Genomic DNA, 27647 nt, shown 5'->3' with positions numbered 1-27647 from the left:
CATAATAATGATTCAAATATTCCACAAAAATGTTACATAATGATAGCCCACCATTATAATGCCTATTATATGCCAGACACTTACTATTATTTTCCCCATTTTACAGATAAGGAAAGGAAGGCACAGAGAGATCAAGTAACATGTTCAAGGTCACAAAGCTAGTTAAGTCACAAGGACAGAATTAGACTCATAGACTGTCAAACTCTGAAGCCACTGCTCTAAGAGATCTCCCTCTCTAAGGCCCTGTGGAATGTCCCTGGGGACCAAGACAGGAGTAATCAAAGGCTGTATTTCATAGCTCCTCCCCACCCAAGCACAAAGCCCATTTCCATAGTCCACAATGTTACCTAATGGACAAAATTTCTATCTCAGCTCAGGGCTCTCTCTTTCCCAGGGCTGATCTTCATGCCAGGAACAACCCAGCTGACAGCTAAAGACATTCTCTATCGGCTGCAAGCATCCAAGGCCAAGTGTGTTGTGGTCAGTGAGGACGTGGTCCCAGCTGTGGAGTCCATCATGTCAGAGTGTCCCAACTTGAAGACCAAACTCCTGGTGTCCTCACACAGCCAGGATGGGTGGCTCAACTTCCAGGAATTACTTCAGTGAGTATTTTCCCCACCTCATCTGCAGTACCAGCAATAACACCAATCACAACTGTATCTCAGTGTTACCTTGCCTCCAAGGACTTAACAATAGTGTCAGTTGATTTAGACTCCTTCCCATAAAAGAATCACCTAATAGGAGATTTTTAAGGACAGAGGAAAGGATGTAGCTCTGCCTCCATTTCCCTACCTCCTACCATGGCTTGTGATGAATATCCTGCATGGTTTGGCCCTGGCCTAATTCTAGACCACATCTCCCACTACACTCACAGCCTTGACTCCCTCTGGCTACCTTTTAATTCCTCAAACATGCCCCACCCCAGGGGCTTTGCACCTGTTGTTTCTTCTGCCTGGAATGCTTTTCCCTAGTCCTTCCAACAGTCCTAGTCCTTGATTCCTTCCAACAGACTCTAGCTCAAATGTTTTATTCTCAGTGAGGCTGTCTCTGACCATCCTATCTACAGTAGAATTCCAAGCCACTCTATCATATCACCCTGTTTTCTTTTTTTTTTTTTTTTACCTTGTTTCCTTCATGCACTCATCACTATCTGAATATCACATCCAGTCATCTGTTCCCTTATTTACTGTGTTTTTCTCCTCTATAGTAAAGATTGCCAAAATAGAGCCCATGGGCCAATTCAGGCTCAGCACCTGTTTTTGTAAATAGGGTTTTATTGGAACATAGCCACACCCATGTGGCTGCTTCCATCTTATAAGAATAGAGTAGTTGCAGCAGGGACCATATAGCCCACAAAGTCTAAGATATTTGTTATATGGCTCTTTATAGAAAAGGTTTGCCAACGTCTGATCCAAACTGTAAGCTCCAAGAAGGAAGAGGCACTGTTTATCTGTTTAGTTGATCACTCTACCATATAGTTGGTATATTTGGTACTTAAGAAATATTGCTGAATAATTGAATGAACAAAACAGATCACTTAACCTTAAGTTTCCTCATATGTAAAATAGGGATAATTATGCTGCACATATCTCAAGTGTTGTTTTAAGGATAAAATAAGCTAATATGTGGAAAGTGTTTCCTAAACTGTAAAAAAAAAGGGGGGGGACTAAAATGTCAATGAATGATATTATCTTTCAATAGTTTCTTTTTAATAAACTATTTCAGATAAGTTTAAAGAAAGAGGGCTCCCTGTGAGGAGCCTGCTTCTCCCTCTGCCTGTGTCTCTGCCTCTCTCTCTGTGTCTCTCATGAATAAATAAATAAATCTTAAAAAAAAAAAAGTTTAAAGAAAGAGATCATGAATGTAATAGGGCAGGGTTTTTTGTTTCTTTTCTTTTTTCTTTTTTTTTTTTTTTGGTTTTGTGCTGAAATGAAATGTTATACTACTAATTAATATAAACCAAATTCTAATGGTCAGTCCCAAAATACTCTCCCAGAGAATGGTTATGCCAGATAATCCTACTACTGTCTTTTATAAGCTATTAGATAGATAGATAGATAGATAGATAGATAGATAGATAGATATGTAACTTTGGATAAGCCAAGTATCATCTCTGAAACTGTATCTTATCCACAGAATGGGGATAAAAATAGTATATACTTCACTGGGTTGTAGAAGAATTAAATGTGATGATGCATGTGAAGTGTTTAGCATGACACCTGGCACAGAGTAATCACTCCATAAATACTACAGTAATTATAATTAGTCTTATTATTTTCAAGTTAATAAAGTCATTCAGAAGTGCAGTGATTCCCTAAGGTAATGGTATCCAGATTATTTGAATATGGATCTCCAATAATAAAATATTTTTAACACACTTCCCCAATACCTGTATTATAAGTTATATACGTGTACTTTTGTAGATGAATAGAATACATATCATTTGAAGTCCTAGTTTCTTTCTCATCCTAGGTGTCTTATATACCCCTGGGCAGCAAGCACCCCTACTTCAGAGGCCCCTGCCCTCAACAACTCTATAACATGCCATGGAGTGACTATGAAACCTTAAAGATGCCACAAAACTCAGAGGAAAAGACTTCTAACTCACATGAATTTCAAATTGAAATTTGCACGTTTGAGGGACAGTTTTCAAGATAAAGGGAATCCCTATTTCAAACAACTTTGGAACATCATAACTCCAAAAATGCTATAGATTGTTTCTCAAAAACTAAGGAAAAGAGAGCTATTATTGCCAATATTTAGTCTTTCAGAAAACCCCATGTAGCAAAACTAGGCAAATGTCATCATTGTTAGTCGGTTTTCTACTCAAAGGGTCTTTTGTTCTCCTTCTAGCTCCCAAGGATAGAAGTCCATGAACATTTTCTAAAATGTTCACATTAAGATAAAGAAAAGGTCAAAATTATGGGCCAGACTGATGCTTCTTTTTTCCTATCCTAGTAAAAAGAGCCTCCCTGTGGGTCTAAGACCCTGGATTCTGGTCCTGAGGGGACTGAAGCAGTTTTTCAGGCAAGGGAACAATGAACAAAGATATGGAGGCAAAAATAATCCTGAGGTGTTCAGTTTTGGCTAGAGGACAAAATATGAAGTCAGAAGGGAATCCAGAAGGACAAGCAGAAGCCAGATTATGGCCTCTCCTATAAAGATCTCATATGCTATGCTAAAATCTTTAACATGACCTACAAACAAGGGAAGCCAGCCTGACAAGTTTTAAGAAATGAAGTAGGGTAAGTTTACGGTTTTAATGCAATTTCTCTGGCAGCTGTAGAGAGGATGAATTTGAGAAGAATCGAATTGGAATTAGAGAGGCCACTCTGGGACAAATCTAGTGGGGGAGAAGATGTGGGTCTGAATCCGTGCTCTGGTGAATGGGATAAGGGAAGGAGGCAAAGTAAAGAAGTAGCAGGACTTGAAGATTGATTGGACTTAGAGAATAAAGGAAAGAACCAAGGTTGATCTGCTTTTTAAGGTAGATGGCTAGATGGTTAGGTAGTATCAGCTGGAGAAAGAGTTGAAAGTTGGACATACTAATATTGAGGGGTCCGTGAACACCCAAATGTCCAGCAGGAGGTAGATACAGGAGTCTTAGACTCAAGGAGCTAAAAATACAAATGTGGAAGTCATCAACATATAATCAGTTCTGGAAAATCCAGAAAAATAAAACTCAGGTGTCCAACGAGAGTCAGTCAGACAATGAAATCACTAATTGAAAATCTCCTTGTCACCCACACATTGCAATGCATCCTCTTTTGGATAAAAGAAAACAGAAAATTTAAAGCCTTACATTAAAATTTTCCACACTGGGTAAAGAAGCATTAAAAATAATAGTGGTTTTTTTCCCCCACAGTATTAAATATTGTGAGAAAAATCCCCCTTTTTCCAGTTCCCACACACAAGTTGATAAATATATTCCTTGAACATAATTTGATGCTCTTTATCTATTTTTTTGAATGCTCTTTATTGACTGCTGAATTAAAGTGTATCTTTAAAAATAATTATTGAGGGGCACCTGGTTGGTTTAGTTGGTAAAGCATGTGATTCTCCCACTCACCCATGTTAAATACACACACTTCCTCATGACTCTTTTTAGAACAAGGAAACATTTTCTTTCCTTTTGGTTTTGGTTTTGTTTCTTTAATTTAAATTCAATTAATTAACATATACTGTATTATTAGTTTCAGAGGTAGAATTCAGTGATTTATCAGTCTTTTTAAAAAATTTTACTTACTTATTCATGAGAGACACACAGAGGCAGAGACATAGGCAGAGGGAGAAGCAGGCTCCCTGTGGGGAGCTGGATGTAGGGCTCAATGCCAGGACCTCTGAGCTGAAGGCAGATGCTCAACCACTAAGCCACCCAGGTGTCCCAGTGATTCATCAGTCTTATATAATATCTAGTGCTCATTACATCACCCAGTTACCCCATCCTGAGAACCCCCTCCCCTCCAGTAACCCTCAGTTTGTTTCCTATGATTAAGAGTCTCTTATGGTTTGTTTCCCTTTCTGATTTCATCTTATTTTATTTTTCCCTCCCTTCCCCCATGATCCTATATTGTTTCTTAAATTCTACATATGAGTGAGATTATATGATAGCTGTCTTTCTCTGATTGACTTATTTCACTTAGCATAACACCCTCTAGTTCCATTCATGTCATTGCAAATGGCAAGATTTCATTTTTTGATGGCTGAGTACTATTCCATTGCGTATATAAACCACATCTTCTCTACCCATTCATCTGTTGGTGGATTTCTGGGCTCTTTCCATAGTTTGGCTCTCTTGGACATTACTGCTATAAAATTGGGATGCAGATGGCCCTTAAGATCACTACATTTGTATCTTTGGGGTAAATACCTAGTAGTGCAATTGCTGGGCCATAGGGTAGCTCTATTTTCAACTTTTTGAGAAAACTCCATACTGTTTTCCAGAGTGGCAGCACCAACTTGCATTCCCATCAGCAATGTAAGAGGATTCCCCTTTCTCCCCGTCCTCACCACAGTTGCTGTTTTCTGATTTGTTAATGTTATCCGTTCTGACAGGTGTGAGCTGGTATTTCATTGTGGTTTTGATTTGTATTAAGGAAACTTTTTCCATAAAGCCTTTAAATTTCATTGACCATAACTGTACCATGTGCCCATTCCTAAATCAGTCTCTGGTATAAGAATTACCACAATTGGCTTAGGATAATCAAGATTCACTCCCTGGAGCTATATAAGGAACAGTCTCCCCTGAAGCATATGACTGCCTGATACCAGAACAAAATGAGAGTTTTATCAGTGCAAGGAAGAAGAATGGGATGCTATATGGTAAGCACATGACTGTGTCTGCCAGTGATGTTGAAGATGCTGAATAATAAGTATTAAAATGTTTGATTCAAATCCTCTTTTAGAGAAGATCTAAAAGATCTTCCTTTAAGTATAAAAACTCCTGAAATGTTAATAAACAATTCATAAAGATTCATTATTGATTTTTTTAAATGTAGATTTTAAAAAACCTTAGGAAAAATGCTTAAGTAAATAAAAAACACATCCTTTTGTCATTGATATTGAAAGTCATCTTGGCTGTCAACGTGGCCTATACAGAGGTGGTGCTTAAAAAGAGAGAGCAATGAATTATTAAAGCTTAGCAAAGATCTACAAAATCCCTTTAGGATTTATTGAGAAATTCCTATCAAGGAGGTTTTGGATTAAGTTTTGTTCTATTAACTGCTTTCTGGTATCAAAGGGGCATAAGTAGCAGAGAGAAAAAAAAATATATATATATGTATATTTATAATCTCAGAGTTAAACTGGTCTGCCATCTTTAGCTACCATATTGGGACCCATATTTTACAGATCCGCCTCTTCAGAGCACAATTGTGTGGAGACAGGAAGTCAAGAACCAATGGCCATTTATTTCACGAGTGGGACCACAGGCTATCCCAAGATGGCCCTACACTCTCAGAGCAGCCTCGGAATTGGGTACACCATCTGTGGAAGGTAGGGAGGGAAACTGTTTTTGCTAAACTCTCCCCTGAGCTGCCAATATGTATATCCAACTGCCTAGCTGACACTTCCACTTGGATGACTATTAGATTTCTCCAGTGTAACATCTACAAAACAGAACCCTTTATGCCCCTGCCCAGCCTAATTAGGCTCAGTAAATGGCACCATCTCACCAACTGATCAAGCAAGAATGTATGGGTTAAATAGGTGATGTGGATTAAGGAGTTCACTTGTCACAATGAGTACAGGGTGATGTACAGGAAACAACCTTGACCCCATGTCCACAACGGCATGTCTGGTTCCTTCTCACTGCCAGGTAAACTCACCCACCCAGAAAGGCCTTCCTAGGTATCCTAAAACTATCACATTTTCCTATTTTCATCAGAGCACTTATCACTATTTGAAATTATGATACTGATTTATATTCTTATTTTATTGTGTGTTTATCTACTATATGTCTTCCTAAAGTAAAAGCAAATATCTGATGGTATATCTCACTCACTACTCTGCCTAGCATATATTTGCACAATAAATATTTGTTGCATCAATGAACAAACTCAGAATATCATGTCAAACCCAGCCTCCCTCTCTACTTTGATTACCTAGGATTCTGAAAAAGTCCTCTAACAAAAGTAGGAGTTAGAATCGCTCATCCTGCCTTCAGGCTTCTTTTGGCCCTTCTCTGTAGCCATTGAGGTTCTGGCCAGTTTTCGAAGATATGAGTTTTTTTGCTTTCCTGCTTTTAAAATTTTGTTTTGGGTTTTTTTGGTCTGTCTTGTTGCTTCCCCATATCATTTAGGTATTGGCTAAACCTGAAGTCCTCAGATATTATATGGAATGTGTCTGACACTGGCTGGATCAAGGCTGCCATTGGCAGTGTGTTTTCGTCCTGGCTTCAGGGAGCCTGTGTCTTTGTACATCGGATGGCACAGCTTGACACTGACGCCTTCCTGGATGTAAGTCATGGCTACTAGCTACTACATCTCTCCCTTCGTTTCCCTGCCAAAACCACAAAGAAATGATTCTTCAGAATATAGTTTCCTAGGTTTCTGGAAATCATTCCTTTTTAGGAAATGAAGTATCTGGGGATTTGGCTTTTGAATGTATTTAATAGAGAAGGAACACCTACAACACTCTCCTGCTTCAAACTATTCAGGATTTGCTCACATCCCACCTGAGAGGTTCTAAATAACAGATTATGAGTCTCAAGTCTAAACAAATCTTTGGTTTCCGATTCAGTGAAACAAAAACAATAGGTGATAAATCCAAAACCCTGTATAGAGAAGATTGAAGGTAGAATCGCCTTTCTCCCAGAGCGGCTCCTTCCCATTTTCCCCTCACTCTGTGCTTCTCAGTTTGTGAATTCTCAGAACCCAATATTTGTCTTGAAATCAGGCATGCTGCTTCTCCGCCAGACACAGCTAGATTAAGGTATCAGATTGCTCTGATTTCTTTAGCCTTTAGAAAGATGTGATTCAGGCCAATTATCAACCATGAAAAACCAGTTATGTTTAATGAAATACATATTATTAAACACCACACCTGTGTGTGAATAAAAGCTGTACTCACCCTGTTATTTTGCTAACTGGTCTGATAAGATGGCTGCAGGGTCTTAACAGAAATGGTGGGTAACATAAGAACTGGGACCTCTGCATCAGGTTTTACAAAGGGCCCTGAGTAGATAAACTAACTTTGCAGTTACAAAACCTGCATTTTAAGAAATAAGAATTTTAAAATAAAATACTAAATATTATATAATATTTAAGTAAAATATATAATATATTCTTATTGTAATAATCTTATTTAATATATTAAATAAGGCATATTGATAATATAATATGTGGTATTGATATTAACTAAGTCTATTGAAATAAGAATATTCTTAGTTAAAAAAAGGAATATTCTTAGTTTACAAAGATAGTGTATTTTAAGTGCTCTAAAAACTTTATTCTTAGTTACATGCATTTACACTTATGAAGAACAGTTGGAATCCAGGGAGCAAGTACAGACAGTAGAAATGCTCACTTACAGATCAAAAGTTTTTCTTGATCTTTGACAATCCAGATAGCCTAGAAATACATCTTGAAAGGATTCTCTCAAATGCTTAAATTAAATACAAACTGTCAATTTATTATTTGATGTAGTGGAATCTCTCTAGAAATAGGGCATCTAGAACATGAGTATCTCTAGATTCAACATGTGTAGGTTATTATTTTTCTTCAAGGAGCTGGAGGTAAAATGAGTGGGGCAAATCGTAAAGTTAGGGAAAGACCTGAAAAATGCCTTACTAATGCATTTAATTAATCCACACAAAACGACTGTCTTTTTTTTTTTTTTTTTAATTTTAGAGAGAGAGCACACATGCGCAAGCAGGGAGAGGAGCAGAGGGAAGGGGAGAGGGAGGAGGAAAGAATCCCAAGGAGACTCTACCTTGAAGGTGGAGCCTGCACAGGGCTCTATCTCGCAGCGTTGAGATCTTGACCTGAGGAGGTACCAAGAGTTGGAGGCTTAATCTAAGACTGAACCACCCATGTGCCCCAGGACTGATCTTTTTTATAGAAAGAGTGTCGGAAGGTTTTGATAGGTTAGTTTACATTCAGAGTGAGTACTGTGTAGGAATATATGGGCAGGAGGTTTCAAAATCCCATCGTGAAAGGTAATTTGCAGCCCTGAGGTAGAATAAACCAGTTCATACTTTGGAGTTGGTCTCAAATTCAACAATTTACTTTCAGTTGAAGTTGATTGTGTATGTCTATTACTGTAACATATACATTTTCTTTCCAATAATTGTAAATTCCCAACAGACATACAGTCACTAGTGACAACTAATAAATACTTGCTTTCTGATTCTTAGTAATGTCATATGATGGAAATGTCATGAAAGAGGATGAGGGGGTGCAGACAGCAGCTCTAGTTGTGGCCTCTAATTAACCATTTCTGACAATTGTCTTTCTCCATCATCCAGACACTCACGACTTATCCCATCACAACCCTGTGCAGTGCTCCCACTGTGTACCGGATGCTTGTGCAGAAAGATCTGAAAAGGTACTTGAGTGGAAACCTCCATTTGAAGCATAAACAAAAGCTGCAGTCCAGCATCACAGATCTCCCCCATTTCAGTGCAAGTTTCCTCAGTCTTGCCACTGTTCACATTTTTGGACCGAGTAATTCTGTATTGTTGGGGGCTGTCCTGTGTACTGCAGGATGTTGAGCAGCATACTACCCAGCCTCCACCTACTAGATGCCAGTAGAACCTCCCTGGTGACCATTAAAGATGTCTGCAGATATTGCCCAAATTGCCTCTCAGCTTCCCCTAGAAATAGCCTCTAAGGGGCAAATAAATCTTTTTTCAGGGAAAATTAAAACCCTACAGTCCAAGAACTAACCTCCCTCTACCCCAAAATATAACTGCATTTATACTGCCTTGAAGAGAACTTAATGTAAGTCTTATGACTTGAGGATTGTAATCAAGTTATCCAAATCACCTGAACCCCTAGTGAACTTGCAATGTATATATACTTAACCAATATGAATTGACTGCATGAAAGAGAAAGGAAGAGAGAAACAATTTAAGTAGTGCAGCCTCACCTGTCCTCAGTCCCCCCAAGTATGGACACCCAGGAGAGAGAGTGCTGTGAAACAAAATAAAGCAGATCTGAAACCTCTCTTATCCTAGTCAGGGTCAACTCTTTTGTGGCCCTCAGTATGTGAGCATCTTTGTTTTCTTTAAGATTTATTTATTTATTTATTTATTTATTTATTTATTTGAGAGAGAGAGAGAGAGAGAGAGAGAAGGAGCGTGTGGTAGAGGGAGCAGAGGGAGAAGGAGAGAGAAACTCAAGTATACTCTGCCCCCAGAGCATGGCATTCAACACAGGGCTCAATCTCACAACCCCAAGATCCTGAGACCACAACCCTGAGTTCACAACCCCGAGATTACAACCTGAGCCAAAACTAAGAGTCAGATGCTCAACTAACTGTGCCACCTAGGCATCCCTCAAAATGTGAGCATCTTGCTCACATCTCAAGAGTAGTTTGAGGGCTTTTAAGGGTTACTTTGAATAGGCATAATTCCTGTCCTGCCCCTTGAAGACCTCAATGCATCAGAGCCCAGCTGTTTCAGATTTTCTCACTTGAGAAAGTGGGCAGCAGAGTAGTAAGGCCAGTAGTGAAAAGCTTAATCTCCAAAGTTAAACAAATGGGGCTGTACTGCTTACTACTAGTGAGACCTCAAACACTCAAGATGATCTAAGTAAGTATCCCTTAATTCTATCCATGGGAGAGGATTAAGAGCTGCCTCATGGGTTTCTGGTGAGAATTCAATGTAAGTGGCCACCCACTTGGGGAGACACTACACAAATATTAAGTGCAGAGTAGTCAACTCAGCCCTTCATGAGGCCTCTGGCAATTTCTTTAAGTTCTCCCAGCCTCAATGTCCTCATCTGTAAAATACGGACATGAGGATTATGAGAGTGCTCCTAAAGCCCTCACAGCACAGTAAATGCTCAATTAATGTTAGCTGTTTTTATCACTTGGTTCATAATAACTGCTTAAGATTATTATCAGCATTTTCTCCTACTTTCTCCCCTCCTTTAACAGCCTGCTAAAATGCAAGCTCTGTATAGAAATTTTTTTTTAAGATTGTATTATTTATTCATGAGAGACACACAGAGAGAGAGGCAGAGAGGGAAGCAGGCTTCCCCCAGGGAGCCTGATGCAGTTCTCCATCCCAGAACTCCAGGATCACGACGTGAGCCGAAGGCAGACACTCAACCACTGAGCCACCCAGGCGTCCCTGGAAATTTTACTTTAATCACTAACATGCCCCACATAATCTACAACCATGTCTGGCAAGATAGTAGGTGCTCAAAAATATTTGCTGAATGAACCTTCCTAACACTTGCCTTCTCTAACTCAGTTGCTTGTTGTTAGAACGTCCTAATAATTTTTTAATGAAGGCTACTCAGACTTCTTCCCCCCAAAGACCCCATGAGACTCTGTGTCTGCAGATATAAATTCAAGAAACTACAGCACTGCTTGACTGGAGGGGAGCCACTGAACCCAGAAGTGCTGGAACAGTGGAAGGTACAAACTGGGCTGGAGCTGTATGAAGGCTATGGACAGACAGAAGTGGTATGTTTAATGGGAAATGTTGAAATTTTAGCATATTGGGAGACTTTCAACTGCAGAATGAGCCCCTGAAGAGCCCTGTTGGTGCTCTAAATTTTTATGGAGTTTCCTAGAATACTTTACCTTGCCATTAACTACCAGAACCTCTGAATTGCCCAATTAGGCTTGGCTAGAGGGGAATTAGGATTATTCCCTGCAGTCTTTCTGTTTTCTCCCCATTCAGAAGTCTTAAAAGCTAGGTTGGAGAGAGTCAGAATCATGTGGCTCATCTTCTCAGCGGTACCGAGGACACCAGAGGAGCCCCAGTGGGGAATTTATCCCAAGATGGCACCACTAAATGGCACCCTTAGTCTAAAAGAGCAGTTTTCAAAGTATGGTCCAAAATCCAGCAGCATCAGTAGCATGCGGAAATTTGGTAGCAGTACGAATTCTCAGACATCCACACTAGCCGGAACTACTGAATCAGAAACTCTGGGATGGAGCCTGGCAATCTGTGCTTGAACAATGAATGTTCCAGATGATTCTGACATATACTCACATTTGAGAAGCACTGTTCTAAAATAATATGTGTGTGTATATGTGTATATATATATACATATATATGACAAGCATGCATGCCGAGAAAATCAGTCCAGTCAAAACTGACTCTTATGTTGTATTGCCATGATATAAATAGCTACAGAAAATGAATTTTTATATTCTTATATAAAACATGTTCTCTCAATAGGGAATAATTTGTGCCAATCAGAAAGGACAAGAAATTAAACCAGGCTCTATGGGGAAAGGAGTACTACCCTATGATGTCCAGGTGGGTAATATCTGTTTCAACAAAGAATGTTTTACAGTTTTCTGCTATTCAGTGTACAACTATTCATAACCTGTTTTCATTTTGTAAAAAGAAAATTTTAGGAACCTAAATTTTCTTTCATTCTAGATTATAGATGAAAATGGCAACGTCTTACCACCTGGCAAAGAAGGGGAAATTGCCCTCAGACTGAAGTCCACAAGGCCCTTCTGTTTCTTCTCTGAATATGTGGTACAAGAATGTGCTACTCATAAGTTAATAGAAAGGTGGTATTTAGACTTGGGTACAAATTTCATATCCACCATGTGTTGCTGTGTAACCTTGGGCAAGTCACAAAATCCAAGTCTATTTCATCAACTGTAAAATGGGGAGAATATCACCAATCTCCTATGGGTTGTAAAGATTAAATTCTATGTGTAAGAAACCAGTTGTCATGCTCGTCCCCAGAAAAGACAACTAGGCAAGCTGCGGAGAGCAGGGAGGGGGTGATATGGGACAGAAGAGGTGGAACTGGGATTTCCTTTTCATTATACTCTTGAACCTTTAGTATTCTACAGTAGGAACCACCTTTTAAATTTTTTTTTCTTTTTTAAGAATTTATTCATTTAACAGAGGGAGAGAGAGAGAACACAAGCAGGGGGAGTGGCAGGCAGAGGGAGAGGGAGAAGTGGGCTCTCCTATGAGCAGAGAGCCCATGGGGCTTGATCCCAGGATCCTGAGATCTGAGCCAAAGGCAGATGCTTAATGACTGAGCCACCCAGGTGCCCTAAAAAAAAATTATATTCTTTTGGAAATAGTATGTGCAATGTACTAGTCACTGCATGGGTGCCATATCCCTTTTTCTATCCTAACCAAATTCACCCCCAAAGTCATCTTTGATTCCTAGGACAATCCAGAGAAAACTGCTGCCACAATAAGAGGAGATTTTTATGTCACTGGAGACAGAGGCATCATGGACAGTGATGGGTATTTCTGGTTTGTCAGCAGAACTGATGATGTCATCATATCTTCTGGGTTTGTATATTTGCCACTCTTACAGAGTAACAGATTGCCAGGGGAGATCTCCTACTTGAGTGATATAGTGATCAAGGGCTTCTTTTCCTCTTCTAGGTACCGTATTGGGCCATTTGAAGTAGAAAGTGCGCTAATTGAACACCCAGCAGTGGTTGAATCAGCTGTGGTCAGTAGTCCAGATCCAATCAGAGGAGAGGTAGAGTAAATGTCATTAAAGTAGCAATGTCATATTTTCCAATTCTATCCATTTGACCACTCTGGAGAGTGAATCAGGAGTAGTCATGTAATTCTTGTTTTGAAGCACATGTGACAAAAATGTATACTAGGCACTCAGCTTTACAAATGAGTTGTGTCCCAAGGGGGATGTATTAAGATTCTTTTAGTAGTGACAGAAACTCAACTCAAACTGACTTAAGTTTTAAAAAAAGCAATCTATTGGCTCACATGTAAGTGAGGTTTTCAGGTACAGCTACATCCAAGGATTCATGTCAAGTTAGCAAAACTCTGTCTTTCTTCATTTCCTGGCCGTTGTTCTTTAGGTTGGCTCCATTCAGGTAGGTTCTTCCTACTTGGTAGCAACCGACTCCAAATGTACACAGCATAACAACCAGTAAAGGAGACAGCTCCTTTTCTAACAGTTTCAAGCAATTCCCAGAATAACATTTGCCTATCTTAGATCACATTATCTAACCAGTGTGGTCCAGGGAATGGTATATGCTCACTAGCCAGACCTGGATCATATGCTGGTCATTGGAGGTAGAAGTTAGCGCCAACACCTCCAGAGAGAGAAGTTAGGGTAATGCTCCATAGGAAAATTAGTGTACTATTACTAAAAGGGGCCATTAGGTGCTGCATAAGAAAAAGCAGATTTTACTGTGTGTATGACTGTCATGGAAATCAAACTACATTTTTTCACAGAAACGATGAAAATAGAAGGTGGTTGCTAGGTTCCCAAACAAGTCCCACAAGCCTACTTAGGACCTAATGAAAGGGAACTTTGGGGATGACAAGCCTTAGTTTTAGGAGGAAGCCATGTAGTATGGAAGGGAGACATTTCCTTTCCTCAAGGAAGTTTCTTACAGACTCAGCAAAATTTCAAAAACAGCTTGTATATCAGCATCCCTTCACATCTCCGTCTCTGATGCCATTTTTTTTTTTTTTTTTTTTGTTAAGACTTTAGTTATTTGACAGAGAGAGAGAGAGAGAGAGCACAAGCAGAGGAGTGGCAGGCAGAGGGAGAGGGAGCAGCAGTCTCCCCACTGAGCACAGAGGCCAGTGTGAGGCTCTATACCAAGACCCCAGGATCATGACCTGAGCCAAAGACAGAGGTTTAACCAACTGAGCTACCCATGTGCCCTCTACGATGTCTTTTACATATCAGTGAGCCTCTGCAGTGACTCTATCGATCCCATACTCAAACCTCCTGTACCACCTCCACAATGGATGCCATTCTTCAAAGCATTTTTTCCTGCCACCATATTCTCATTCTCTCAATATATTTGATTTCATCTGAACATTAGAAGTAAATACCAACTGGAATCAGTGTATGAATAATTGACAATTTAAATTATACTTAACTAATCTCAGTAATTATCTAATTGGTGGGTTTTGAATAGTATTCAGAAGAGAAGCAAAAAATATTTAGCAGAAAAGACTTTTCAGAGGTAGATGAATCCCTTCTGAGAGTTCATCTCGCAGCATACATATCCCTCCACCAAGCCTCCCCAAATCCCTTTCAAGCCATATTCTCTGGAACCATTTGTCTCCCTATTACATGCTTCTAACAGTGTAGGTTTGAAGTGGTCATCTGTAAATCAAGAACTGCCTGTATAATATTAGGACCCCGACTGAAATGTTAAATGCATGTGTGACATGTAAATAAAACTCAACTTTTAGCTTTATCGAAACACTGTTCTCCTCACACTCAAACCATTTATCTGGAATTAGATCTCAAAACCTGACTTGTATCCAAGCTCTTTTCAGAGGAGATCTCTGGATTTGCATCAAGCTGCTATTAACAAATAATTTTAAGTACCTGTGTTCAGCCTTGGTTCCAACTCTTGATGTGTCTGAAAAACAAACATCAATATAAGTGGACTTTTCTTCTGCAGGTAGTGAAAGCCTTTGTTGTCTTATCTGCACCCTTTAAATCATCCAACCCAGAGAAATTAACTCTTGAACTTCAGGATCATGTGAAAAAAACAACTGCACCTTACAAATATCCAAGAAAGGTAAGTATTTTTTGCCCAGAAGTGAAGTGTGTTATCAAACAAGCTCTAAGCTATTAAGTACATAGATTTTATTAGCTTTTAACTTTAGGGTAGCTCATTGTGTAAGTAGAAGACACCTATTTTAACTTGTTTAGCCCTAATAATTTTGCTTTAGAAAATTTATTTTAGGACACTTAATGTTTGATAAACTAGTTTTGATCAACTCTGCAACACTGAGTATCTACTTTATAAAGAAACTAATCAGTTTATCTTTATAAGACTAATCAGTCCCATTCCATGAGAAAAAAAAGTGGTGGAAAAATTTTAAAGACCATACCTGATTCAGCTATCATATGAGCCTCAAGCCATAATACTCTTCCAAATTCAAAGCACAAGCCTTTGTGACCAGCACAAAGCACAAATGACCAAACTTAGGTTCAGAAAAAAGATATTATCCAAAGAAACTGTAAAATCTCTTCCAAAACCTTCAAGGAAGGTTTTGAGAATAATTTTACATAAAAACAGAGATGGTGGGCAGCCCCGGTGGCGCAGTGGTTTAGCGCCACCTGCAGCCCAGGGTGTGATCCTGGAGACCTGGGATCGAGTCCCATGTCGGGCTCCCTGCATGGAGTCTGCTTCTCCCTCTGCCTGTGTCTCTGCCTCTCTCTCTCTCTCTCTCTGAATAAATAAATCTTAAAAAAAAAAAAAAAAATTTTAAAAACATAGAGATGGCATTGCAATTTCCTTTCTTCTCATCCTGGAATCTTGTTGATACTGATATGAGCATTCCATTTCAATTGGTATTTCAACCAAAAGGGTCATTAACTTCAGCCGAAGAACTAGCTACATTTTCTCCATTAAATTTACTAAATCAGTCACCAGTTGATTTTCAGAAATGTTGAGGCAATTTTTAAATAGTGACATCTCAAGGGAGGGAAACAGATTTTACCATGAGCATGAAGGGAAAATTGTACTCAAAATTATTTCTCAAAGTCTCCTTCAGAAACTGTTGGGCACAGGTCTTTAAAGCCCAAAACCCATGAATTAACTGGTTTCTCTGTGCATTTAGGGGTGGCCTCTGTTTCCCTGGGGTAGTAAAGGCCTAGGTCTAGTTGGAACTAGAAGGGAAACAATAGAGTAAAGGTATTATTATATTCTTCTGACAAAGCATATAGCCTTTGCACTAAAAACTCATGATGTAGCTCCAATGTCAACTGGACTGTATAAACACAAGAATTTTAATGAGCTTAAGCTAAAACAACCCCCAGACTCAAACTCGCCAGTTATACAAATGCTCTCCCTATTGTACTGACAACTGGGATTGTCAAATGGAATTGTGTCTCATAGTATGTTTCTCTGTTAATCAGGTGGAATTTGTTCCAGAACTCCCAAAGACAATCACTGGGAAAATCAAACGCCACGTTTTGAGAGACCACGAATGGGGTCGGACATAGCCTGATAAGAAACTATGGCATTAAGTAGTCATAGGCTCGCTTTCTTTTATTCCTCGTTCCCTGATAATTTAGTGACTACTCTATTACAATGCTGAAGATTTTTTCTAGTTGAAAAACCCTATACTTTGTTCTGTACTTAATCAAAAATTAAATCAAAAAAGATCTAAAAATATTTGTGAAGAAAACAGTTATAATGACCAAAGTGACAAAGGCAACGATTTTAATGACTTCCAGGGTTTAAAATAGAAAATGATTACTTAGAAAAGCATAGTGGACAATGAATGTATCTTGTGCCTGATTAAGTCAAAATAAAGATTAGAACAATTATTCTAAGAAAAGTGTTCAAGATAGAATTTCTTCTGCTTAAAAAAAAAAATTTCTTCTGCTTAACATCTTATGTTACTAGTTCTTCAAAGTGAATTAAAAGGGTGCCTAGGTGACTCAGTTGGTTAGGCACCTGACTCCTGATCTTGGCTTGAGTCTTAATCTGAGGATGGTGGGTTCCAGCCCCACTTTGGGCTGTATAAGCATGGAGCCTACTTAAAAAAAAAAAAGGGGGGGGGGAATTAAAATATTAATTTTAAAATAAGGAATATAAGTAATTCAAAAGCCAGAAAGTAAATTTAATTAAATACTGTATTACTGTATCTTTTAAGGATGTTTATTTTAGAGAGGGGGAGGGGCAGAAGGAGAGAGAGAAAGAATCCCAAGCGGACTCCCCACTGAGCAGAGAGCCTAACTAGGGGCTAGAGCTAATAACCCAGGCTGAAATCAAGAGTTGGACACTTAACCAGCTGAGCCACTCAGGTGCCCTATACCTCCTTTTGAAGCAAGTTGACTGGAAAATATCTGAAGTTTGGATTACTTACAAATAATTAATCAAGAGCAATTACTAAAAGTTTTATATCATGTATATCATCAATGTACATAACTTTTGATATATAATTTGACATATAAGCATCAGTTATGAGATATCTATTATAAAGCAAGAGCTTTACTAAGAGGCAGGAAGAAAGAAAGCACAGAGCACCAATCTTCAGGGAACAAATTTATTTTGATTTTTCTGAAAATATCAGGAACTATGAAAAACAAGCAAAATATTTAGCCATACCAAAAGCAAAGTACAAGTAAAACAACATTTGGAAATGATAATCCTAAACAAACATGTTTCAAAAATACCAAGTTTAACACTCTTTCCTCCAGAGCAAATCCGTTTTACTAAATCACAACTCTAGAGTTTTTTAAATTGACATAACTTAAAAAATAAAAAATTAAAAGAAAGAAACCACTCCATTCCCACCCTGGAATCTTGTCATTTATAAAACATGCTTAACTGTCAATGACAATAAAGATGAGAAGCCTGAAAACACATCAATGAATGAATCCAGATTCCAACAGAACACAGTGCTTTACAGCTAGGGAAGGAAGAACACTTGTACTCAGGTCTTACCAAATACAAATAAATACAAGATTAAATACAAACTACTAAATCAAAATCTTTATGTAGAGTAGCAGCTTTCACAAAGTAAGGAATCTAGTTCCATAGAGTTGGATGTTCTACAAGCTTATGGCCGATTTTATTCCCACAGTCCCAGAGTCTTGAACTATCAAAATAAAATTATCTTTGTCTTGGAGCAAGTCTGATGAAGGCACCAAAGTCCTATCCTCCATGTTCATGCAAATGACACTACAATGCTCTTAACATCCTTTCAAGGTGACTTCAACCTATTAAGAGTATCTAAGTATCTAAAAAGATCTAGAAGGAAGTTAGAGCCTCATCTGCCTTACCAAGGTCCAGTCTCTAGTCTTTGCCCCTCCCCAATCCTTCCAGTCTGGACCACTAGTTTAGGAGGATAAAAATACATTCCCATATTCCCTAACCATTAAAAAAACACAGATATTGGTGCAGGAAGACTCAACATTTATAATACTTCTGAACTTTTTAAAACTTAATAAACCCATCTCTCAAAGTAAATTTCACAGCCTCTTAATATTTATTCTCAATCTGGACTTAGTATGCAGCTCTCTTTGGTGTCCGTCTTTTCCAACATTTTTCAGAAGTTTACCTTGGAGGAAATCTTGAAAAAAACTTCCAAATTAAGGGAACTCTCATGGCATGCAAGTGTGAGCACTAAGTTAAGGATACTCTTATTTCACAGAAACCCAGAACTATCAGACTATGACTTAGAGTTATTTCTATTCTCCCAGAGAAAATCTTAAACTGAGATTCAGAGAAGAGGTTCCTCAACCAGTCATAAACCAGTTTTAGGAAAAGGAGGGGTAATGCTATTTAATTTGGTTTTGTAGTTCTTCATGGAGAGTTTTAGTTAAGACTGCAGACTTATTGCTATCTTTTCTTCATTCTCAAGCCCAAGTGGCTATGGAAACATTTCAAGAGTTCCTTTGGCAAAGTGATAGTTTCAAAGAGTCTGTGTCTTTTTAATCTGAGAACCTTATTACTTTCAAGAAAACAATTTTCTCCAGAACCTTGAAGAAACTGGTCTCATTGGTTCATGTGATGAAAAATGTCTACTAAATAGACTAGTTTCTGTAGCCATCTTTCATCTCCAAAGCACTCAGCAAAATCTGGCCAGTATTTCCTTGTGTGTATTCTGGCAATTCACCTTTCAACTCAAATATCCTGTTGAGAACTCTTCCTCTGACAAGCCACTGAATTTCTGTATGATGATTTATGTGCTCCTTGTTCAGACTTTAGTTTTGTTTTTAAACATTCTTGCATACATGGGTCTTTAATAAAGTTAACAATTTCTACAGCATTATCCAGAACTTTCTTCACTTCATCTCCTTTTATATATCAGCACCTCTCTGTGAAGAAAGTAGTGTGCTGTAACATCAACATCAGGATTTTCTTTTACCAAAATAAGGCAAAACTTGTCATGGAGGCAACCATGAGCACCAGGACTATACATGACAGACCTTCAGTCCTCAGATACGAAAACCCATGAAATTTATATTGCCTTTTGTTTTGAGAGGCTCCTCACAGAAAAAGCATTCTTGAATTTTAATCTTACCAAGGCTACAGTATGGCAAAGATTCATGAAATCTGCTGACTCATCAACCCAGATTGAGAAGCTGCTGCTTTTCAGGTTCTTGTACAGCTTCCTGCTCTAGCATTTAAGGTTGTTGGTATCAGTCTCACCAACTATGTGAGTTTTTCTTTTCGGAGTGTAATTGCTGCTACTAAATAATTTGCTTCCTAAACCTTTTACTGAATGTGATTTTCTTGTTTAAGATTTTATTTTTAAGTAATCTCTACACCCCATATGGGGCTTAGACCTACAACCCCAAGATCAACAGTCTCATGCTGTACAGACTGAGCAAACCAGGTGCCCCTGAGTGTGATTTTTTTAAACAAAATTTATTATTTTGATATTACATGATGTCATTTTAAATAATGAACATCTTTATCATCAAATGGTTATGATTTATAGTTCCAACTGCTGGAGCAAATACTAGGTTTATAAGTTCCATTCCACAGACAATGTATAATGCAAGAGAATAGCTTGGATTTCAATATAAAGAATTTGTCTCTTGTGGCACTGGCATCCTGAAGAAACTCAGAAGACTATAACTCTTTAACACTAACCTTATCAGAAATGCCTGTAGTTCTATGCCTAGAATGGTCCTCTTCTACCTCACCCATGCCTTCAAAAATTGCAGCACTAAATCATCAGAGATGTTTGTGACATGTTAATAAAACATAAAAACTGGCATAGTAACAAAGTAAGAGAATCACACACACAAAAAGAAAAACTTCACAAAAACAGTTCACTTCTAAACCTCTAAGACCTTTGTTTTTGCTATGTTTGCAACAAAGTGGGAGGGGGTAGCTGAACTGCAACACATAAAAATTCCTTCCTTGGAATGAAAATTCCCCATGAAACTCTCTTTTACAGAGTTAGTTTGTTCCCATAAGTCAGGTGGCAGCGCAGCTGGGGAGGCTGGGGAGGTTAATCAAGAGGGAGAGACCAACATTATCTTTCTTCCACCCTCCCCTCCATGTAAGTGTTCATCATTTATCCACAGCTTCTCCCAGCGCAACCAAGTGTACATCGGCCTAATTGCACACTGGCATATGGGGATGAAAAGATCTCCAACAGAATTATTAACGGAACTGCTCAATCACTGTTCGCTACTGTGAGCTCAGCATTATATAGTGCACAGAGATAAAAAAACGATATACTGTCAGTCACAATTTTATATGGAATCCTAGCAATATCTCACCAAACGCCATCTGAGAAACCCACCGGCAACATCAAATGAATTATTTTTCCTCTGAGAGGTCATTTTCATTTGACTCCGATCTTTCTGTGACTTGACTTTCAAGTTCAGGTTTAGCTCCTCCCTCATTCACCACCTGTATCTCAGATCTTGGTTTTGTCTGCCCCAGGTCCTCATTATTTTCGGGTACCACTTGCTGGTTTTTTCCTTCTGCTGGGTCATTTTCATTTGATTTGTCACCAGATTCCAATTTAGCTTCTTTCCCATTTCCTGCTTGTGCTGGCTGCTTTGGGTTAAGTTGTGATGGGTCCTTAGCACTCTTCACCACCTCCTGGAGATTATACTTTCTGAACAACATATAATCTTTCACAACACTCAGGCAACAGACAGCTTTAATGATTTCTACTACCACCGTGTATTGTGGATTGGAAAGATCCACTTTATTTTCCGAATTGAGGCTGCCTACTATTCCTGTAACAAAGAGTAAGAAACATTTAGAGGGAGAAGTATATCATAAGCTCAACAGATACAAACAGAGTCCTTCATCTTTTCATTTGGGACTTGTTAAGCCAGTATATATACTCGTCTACTCTTCTACATGGACTTCAATCAAATTCTGTGAACTCTGGGGCACCTGGGTGGCTCAATCATTTAAGTGTCTGCCTTCAGCTCAGGTCATGATCTCAGGGTCCTAGCATGGAGCCCCATGTTAGGCTCCCTGCTCAATGGGGAACCTGCTTGTCTCCTTCTCCACCCACCTCACCCGCTCATGTGCACTTTCTATCTTCCAAATAAATAAATCTTAAAAAAAAAAAAAAAAAAAAAAAAAAAACTCTGTGAACCCTTTCAATAAATACAAATGAAATCCTGAGACATTTATTTATTTATAAATTTACTTTTTTATTGGTGTTCAATTTGCCAACATATAGAGTAACACCCAGTGCTCATCCTGTCAAGTGCCCACCTCAGTGCCCATCACCCAGTCACCCCCACCCTCCGCCCACCTCTCCTTCCACCACCCATAGTTCGTTTCCCAGAGTTAGGAGTCCTGAGACATTTAATCAGAGTACTTTTTTCCCAAAAAATTCAATCTTGATTTGGAAGATTTCATTTCTACCTACCCTAGAGTCTCATATCCAATATACTGAAATCTGTTAGGTTTGATATTATTTTAAGGTTTTTTTTTTTTTTTAATAATCTCTGCCCCCAACATGGGCTTGAACTCACATGAGATCAGCATGAGATCAAGAGTCACATGCTCTATTGGATAAGCCAGCCAAGCACCTCTATTTTGAGGACATTTTAATATACTTCTTTATACTTCTTTTATACCCAAAAATATAAGCCTTAAATTGTAAAAAAAGAAAGAAAGAAAGAAAGAAAGAAAGAAAGAAAGAAAGAAAGAAAGAAAAGAAAGAAAAAAGAAACAAACTCAAGAGCAAGTATTTAGAATTGCATACTAATATAAATCACTAAGAGAAACATACCTGCCAATTCTTTGATAACTTCTTCTCTATTCATGTGACTATTATTTCGAGATTTATATACAATCTGAAATGTCCCTTTGTTTGGAGCTTTAAACCAGGGTTCCAAAAATGTTTCTGCATATTTTTTCATATCTTCTAAGAAAGCCTTGCACGTGCCTGAAATAGGTAACATACGTAGAATAACTCGAGTCTTCTTCTTCTTGGTTTGGTACATATCCTGGAGAATATGATGTACCAATTTCTCAGGTTCTAAAGGAAAAAAGAAAAAAATTCAGCAACAAGTAAATTAAAAATATAAATTCTCGGACGGTTTAGAACCTCCTCAAACTCTTTAAAATGAATTTTCATTGGCAGTGACCTACGTATAGTAGAAGAAATCAGCATAATAAATGTTAGTAAGTCTAATCCAACTTTTTTTCAACTTTCTTCACCGCCTGTAATGAATATTACTATATCTAATATGGTCACTCTTCAGCATGATTACTGCTTTCACTAAAAACAATTGTTCATGAGGACACTGGAGTTAGCATTTTTGTGATGTCTCATTTGTCCAACACCACCATACTATTTTCCTACAAAAACAGCAACTACAAACATAACATTATTAAACAGTACACTTTTTTTTTTTACAAAAATAAAACAAATTTGCAAGTCACTTTAAAAGATTTAATTCATCCATCAGTTAAGTTTGCATAAAAATCTAGATCCCAGAACTCAGAGGAGCCCTAAAACCATGATCATGATGTGGTCCTTAGGCCATCCTCACTATCTACAAGTCTGTTTGGAGCTACTCAGTATTTTCAATATTTTTAAGCTAGTTAACTGGGGATGCCTGGATGGCTCAGCAGTTGAGCATCTGCCTTTGGCTCAGGATGTGATCCCAGAGTCCCAAGATCAAGTCCCACATCAGGTTTCCTGCATGGAGCCTGCGTCTCTCTCTGCCTATGTCTCTCTGCCTCTCTGTCTGTGTGTCTTTCATAAATAAATAAAATATTTTAAAAATAAATAAATTAGTTAACTGTATTAAAAAATCTAGGAGCTTCTCCAGATTTCCCACTTCTTTTGAAAAATCAGGAGATCTGGCCCTATAGGACTACATTCCAGATGGCTGGAGCCATTCCAAATTGGCTGGCACTGAAGAGCAGCTGTTCCTCTTAGACAGAATATGTACTCTTCACCTAAAGAAACATACAAAGAAAGAGGCAAAGCCAGGTTTCCACTCCTAAGCCAATGTGATGTTCAGCACCCCATTCTACCTTTCCATATGCCTAGTGCTAGAACAGTGTGGAAAAGATCAATCAAATGATTAACTAAGCCATAACCATGAAGCCATTTTGTAGGCAGTGTTCTGCGGCAAGGGGAGGTCCAGATATTATAGGCTCAATAATCTTAAGGCTTACTATTCAGACACACCTATCCCAAGTGTCCTGATGAAGACTACATTATTTGCTCCACTCTCCACTGACTGGAATCTTCTTAGCTTCATCTCTGTAGAGGCTTTAATGTCACCAACTTCTTTCCTCAAGGCAGCCTCCACATCATCATCTTCTCCCTCACTTCCAGAGGGCTGTTGATCTTTGTCCATAAACTGCATGAAACAAATGAGCAGAAATGCAAAAACAGCTCATATTAAAAGCTATAATTAACGATGTGAAATGTCTAGTAGCAGATGGATCAATACTGAACATAGGCTTTTTATTAAGAAACTGATACATGGCTCCCTACAAAATGTGGAGGAAAAAGGGAGTTCCCTCAGACTGGGGCACATAAAACTTGAAAATCCTTTCAAAAGTACCTTAACATTCTAGAACACTGGGTAATGTGCTCAACCAGATGAATTAATTCAAGATAGACCTTAATCCCATCAGAGATATCTTTGGGCCTAATAAGACAGTCTTCTTTTGGTGAGATTATGATGAAGGAGCAGAGGGCAAGGTGAGGACAAAGCCCAAGCTGACGCCCCGCAACCACCCACTACAGGTGGGATATGTAGGACATTCCTCAGGCACTCCGGCTGCCCTAAAGTTAAGGGAAGGAAAAACAAATGGCTAATAGAGATGAGAGTTCTACAAGACAAGAGTTTCCCTCAGTTTACAAATGTCTTCGTTAATTCGGGGGGGGGGGGGGGGGGGGAGCATTCTTATCAATAATCTAACTTCCAGAAGGAAACTCCCAACCAACATACTATTATTGCTGTACTAGAGGGAAAAACAACCCTAACTTGACAATGACAAGGTCTCTATCTATCTTGTAGGTCTTCTTTAGCATAAAAAAAATTCTTTTGAAAACCTCTCTTTTCCTTTACCTCCCCCAACTTCCAAGTATATAGTCAGTCACCCCTCATAACTATGGTGCAGCAGCTGTTTCTGCCAGTGGGCCCTGTCTTCGTGCTTTAATAAAACCACCTTTTTGCACCAAAGTCTCAAGAATTCTTCCTTCTCCCTCAGCTTGGATCTTACCTACATTCAAATACTACATCAATTAGACCAAACAGTTATGGCATTAAAAAACAACAACAACCCTTACTTCTATTTTACTAAGGAACAGGGAACAGAAATAGTCGAGAATTTGCTCAAGGTACCAGTGTGGACAGGACACTCCTCGCCCAGTTCTCAGCCCCACCATTATTAGTATGCCAGTCAGGTGCTAATAATAATTATACATATTTAAGGACCTTTACTATATACCAGGCTGTATTTTATATGCATAAGCCACTGTTTTTAGTCAACATTCTAAGATACACTTTCATTTTTCCTTTTTTATTTAGCTCAGCATAATTAAATAATATGCCCGGGGCCCAAGCCTTAGAACTAGTAAATAAATACATTTTGAATCCAAATCCCCAAATCATCCTTCCCCTTTTAATTCGTTGAGGTGTTTGTGTATGTATTAGTCCAGATCCTAAGCCAAGAATAAAATGATTTCCAAAGTGTGTTGCGAAAATTTGTATGCGTACAAAACTTTCTACTTTTTATTTTTTTTAAGATTTTATTTATGCATTCATGAGAGAGAGAGAGAGAGAGAGAGAGAGAGAGAAAGGCAGAGACACAGGCAGAGGGAGAAGCAGGCTCCATGCCGGGAGCCCGACGTGGGACTCGATCCAGGGTCTCCAGGATCACGCCCTGCGCTGAAGGCAGGAGCTAAACCCCTGAGCCACCCAGGGATCCCCCCAAAAACTTTACTTTTTAATTGCATTTACACACGCATTTGAAAAAATAACTACTACTGGTACTAAACTCACGATTTCAGAGACAAGGCTTAAGGAAAAACATATGATAACCGTGGCGTAAAAGTCGTGGTAAGATATGCAAAAACTAGGAGGACAAATTAAGTTCCCCGTATGAATGTGGACCGTTTACTTAACTTGCTTGAGCTTCAGTGTCCTCGTGAACATTAATTACTTCACAAGTGTACTGGAAGCAGTAAACGTTTGAGAGCTTCAGAAACACAACACGCGGACCGCGGAAGCAATCTATAAATAGGAGCCACTGTGACTACTAATGGGGAGGGGAAAAAAAAAAAACCCAAAAACCCAAAGGTGCAGGCTTTTCAAGCCCACGACCCGGCAGGGGTCTGCAACCCAGACAAGGCAAAGAGGCGGCAACGCAGACGAGGCCACGCCCTTGGCTAGCTCCCCCACAAAACTCGCGCACGCGCTCGGAGCAGCCGGCCTTTCGAGCATTGCCTCGTCCCTCTAAGGCCGCTTGCACGCTACGGGGCCCGTACCTTTTCGGGCCCATACATGTCGTCGCCGTATTCATTGAGCAGGCTGTAGGCCTCCTCCACGCACTTGCGCTCGTTCATGTTGCAGGTAATGAGAATGCCCTGTAGCCCGGGTTCCAGCTGCCGGGGCCCGCCGCCGTCGCAGCGCCGAGCCCGCTTGGCCTGCACATACTGAGCTTTGCCTTTGCGCTTTCCGCCGCTAGACTGAGGAGGCTGCTGGACGGGGGTCGCCATGGCGCGCGAGCCGAGGCTAGCGAGAAACGTGTTTCTCCTCAGCTCCGGGCTTCCTCACTTCTGCGGGCGCGGGCTGGTTACGTCGTGTGCGCGCCACGGCCTCCCGTAGCCCCGCCCCCAAGTTTCTTTCGGTGCTGCGCCGGGTCCTAGAGCCGGGTCCTAGAGCCGGGTCCTAGCGCCGGTCCGAAGCAGGCTGTGGAGAAGAAGTAGTCCTACTGCTCACCCGCGCAAGGGTGCTCGGACTTCCTGGGAAAGCCGCTTTCCGGGAGAGCTGGTCTGTAAACTTACACGATGGCTTCCAACTGGATGTAGACCGCGCTTGCGAAGAACCGTTTCATTTACCATTCATATTCATTGATTTATTCAGTTAATAAATATTAAGTACCTGAATGCTAGTGATGGACCTAAGTACTGAGGTTGGCAAAGCAAGACACACTTCACATACATCTTGCCCTTATAGGCCAAGGTTTCGTAGAAGTCACTGGGGCCTTCCAAACCATCCTACTTATTTTTTGGTCCTGGTGAAATGTGCATAATCAAGAGACTTTATACTCCTGTTGAGGAACCCTCAGAGGTACATAGAACACAGAGTATACAGAACTCATAAGTCTCAGAGACTTGATTATCAGCATGAGAAATATAAAGTACGAGGAAACCTGAACACCCTTTTTTAAAAAATATTTTATTTGTTTGACAAATAGCACACACAGGCATGAGGAGTGGCAGGCAGAGAAAGAGGGAGAAGCAGACTGGGAGCTGGAGGTGAGGCTGGATCCCAGGGTCCTGGGATCATGACCTGAGCTGAAGACAGATGCTTCACTACTTAACCACCACCCAAGGGCCTCTTGGACATACTTCTTAGCATTAAATTGTCACTATGGGAACATTTTAATTTGCAACGTATTTTTATATTCATACACAAGATATTGTCCCTTTCCATTTCTTTCCACACTTTTGACGCTGATGTCCTAACAAGTGACGTTTTGGTGAATTATTGTTTCAGGTGCACTTGGTTTGGATAGGAAATCACATCCTCACTTCTTGAACAAAATCGTGGAGAGCCCAAAGAGGGTTTGTCCTTTTTGGCTCCAGGAAGAATCAGCTAATCCAGTGACCCAAAAATGTGGAGTGGATGGTAGTAGAAAGTCAGGAATAAAAAAAACCTCTTAGTTATTGTAAGGCCTGCATCTCTCAGATTGACATTCTTGTGACTCCCATGACAAAGTCATGCTGATATGAAATAGTAGTCTAGAAATCCATATACATATAAAATAATTTTTGCTGATAGGAAAGGATTCTTCTTTTCTTCAATGAAATATCCCTTGCTATTTTCTTCATGTCTGGCCCC

The 27647-nt window shown here is 39.4% G+C and overlaps 2 protein-coding genes across 3 annotated transcripts in view; one reads left to right on the top strand and one right to left on the bottom strand.

Annotated features, from left to right (window-relative positions):
* Window positions 1-16951, top strand: part of LOC112923250 (acyl-coenzyme A synthetase ACSM4, mitochondrial) — a 67272-nt gene extending 50321 nt beyond the window's left edge. For both annotated transcript variants that reach the window (XM_026002984.2, XM_072753705.1), the window contains 11 exons: window positions 395-602; window positions 5851-5994; window positions 6800-6956; window positions 8966-9045; window positions 11010-11133; window positions 11858-11938; window positions 12065-12166; window positions 12822-12949; window positions 13046-13145; window positions 15061-15180; window positions 16527-16951. In XM_026002984.2, coding sequence (XP_025858769.1) covers window positions 395-602; window positions 5851-5994; window positions 6800-6956; window positions 8966-9045; window positions 11010-11133; window positions 11858-11938; window positions 12065-12166; window positions 12822-12949; window positions 13046-13145; window positions 15061-15180; window positions 16527-16613 — 1331 coding nt within the window. In that variant the 3' untranslated portion in view covers window positions 16614-16951. The remainder of the gene's footprint in view (window positions 1-394; window positions 603-5850; window positions 5995-6799; window positions 6957-8965; window positions 9046-11009; window positions 11134-11857; window positions 11939-12064; window positions 12167-12821; window positions 12950-13045; window positions 13146-15060; window positions 15181-16526) is intronic.
* A 697-nt stretch (window positions 16952-17648) lies between these two features.
* THUMPD1 (THUMP domain 1 NAT10 acetyltransferase adaptor) lies at window positions 17649-26429 on the bottom strand. Its single transcript, XM_026003225.2, has 4 exons — window positions 26069-26429; window positions 23756-23930; window positions 22343-22591; window positions 17649-21326 (listed from the first exon to the last, which is right to left on the bottom strand). The coding sequence occupies exons 1-4, from the start codon at window positions 26297-26299 to the stop codon at window positions 20899-20901; spliced, it is 1083 nt and encodes a 360-aa protein (XP_025859010.1). The 5' UTR covers window positions 26300-26429; the 3' UTR covers window positions 17649-20898.
* Between the last annotated feature and the right edge of the window lie 1218 nt (window positions 26430-27647).

The sequence above is a fragment of the Vulpes vulpes genome, chromosome 3 (assembly GCF_048418805.1).
Source record: "Vulpes vulpes isolate BD-2025 chromosome 3, VulVul3, whole genome shotgun sequence".
NCBI classification, from domain to species: domain Eukaryota; kingdom Metazoa; phylum Chordata; class Mammalia; order Carnivora; family Canidae; genus Vulpes; species Vulpes vulpes.
This window is presented reverse-complemented; position numbering and strand designations above follow the sequence as displayed.

Coding starts and splice junctions, on each gene's coding strand:
- THUMPD1 (XM_026003225.2), bottom strand. CDS start 26,299: ATGGCGACCCCCGTCCAGCAGCCTCCTCAGTCTAGCGGCGGAAAGCGC. Junction 22,592..23,755: donor CATCAGGACACTTGGGATAG/GTGTGTCTGAAT, acceptor TTTTTCCTTTAG/AACCTGAGAAATTGGTACAT. Junction 21,327..22,342: donor AGTTATCAAAGAATTGGCAG/GTATGTTTCTCT, acceptor TCTTTGTTACAG/GAATAGTAGGCAGCCTCAAT.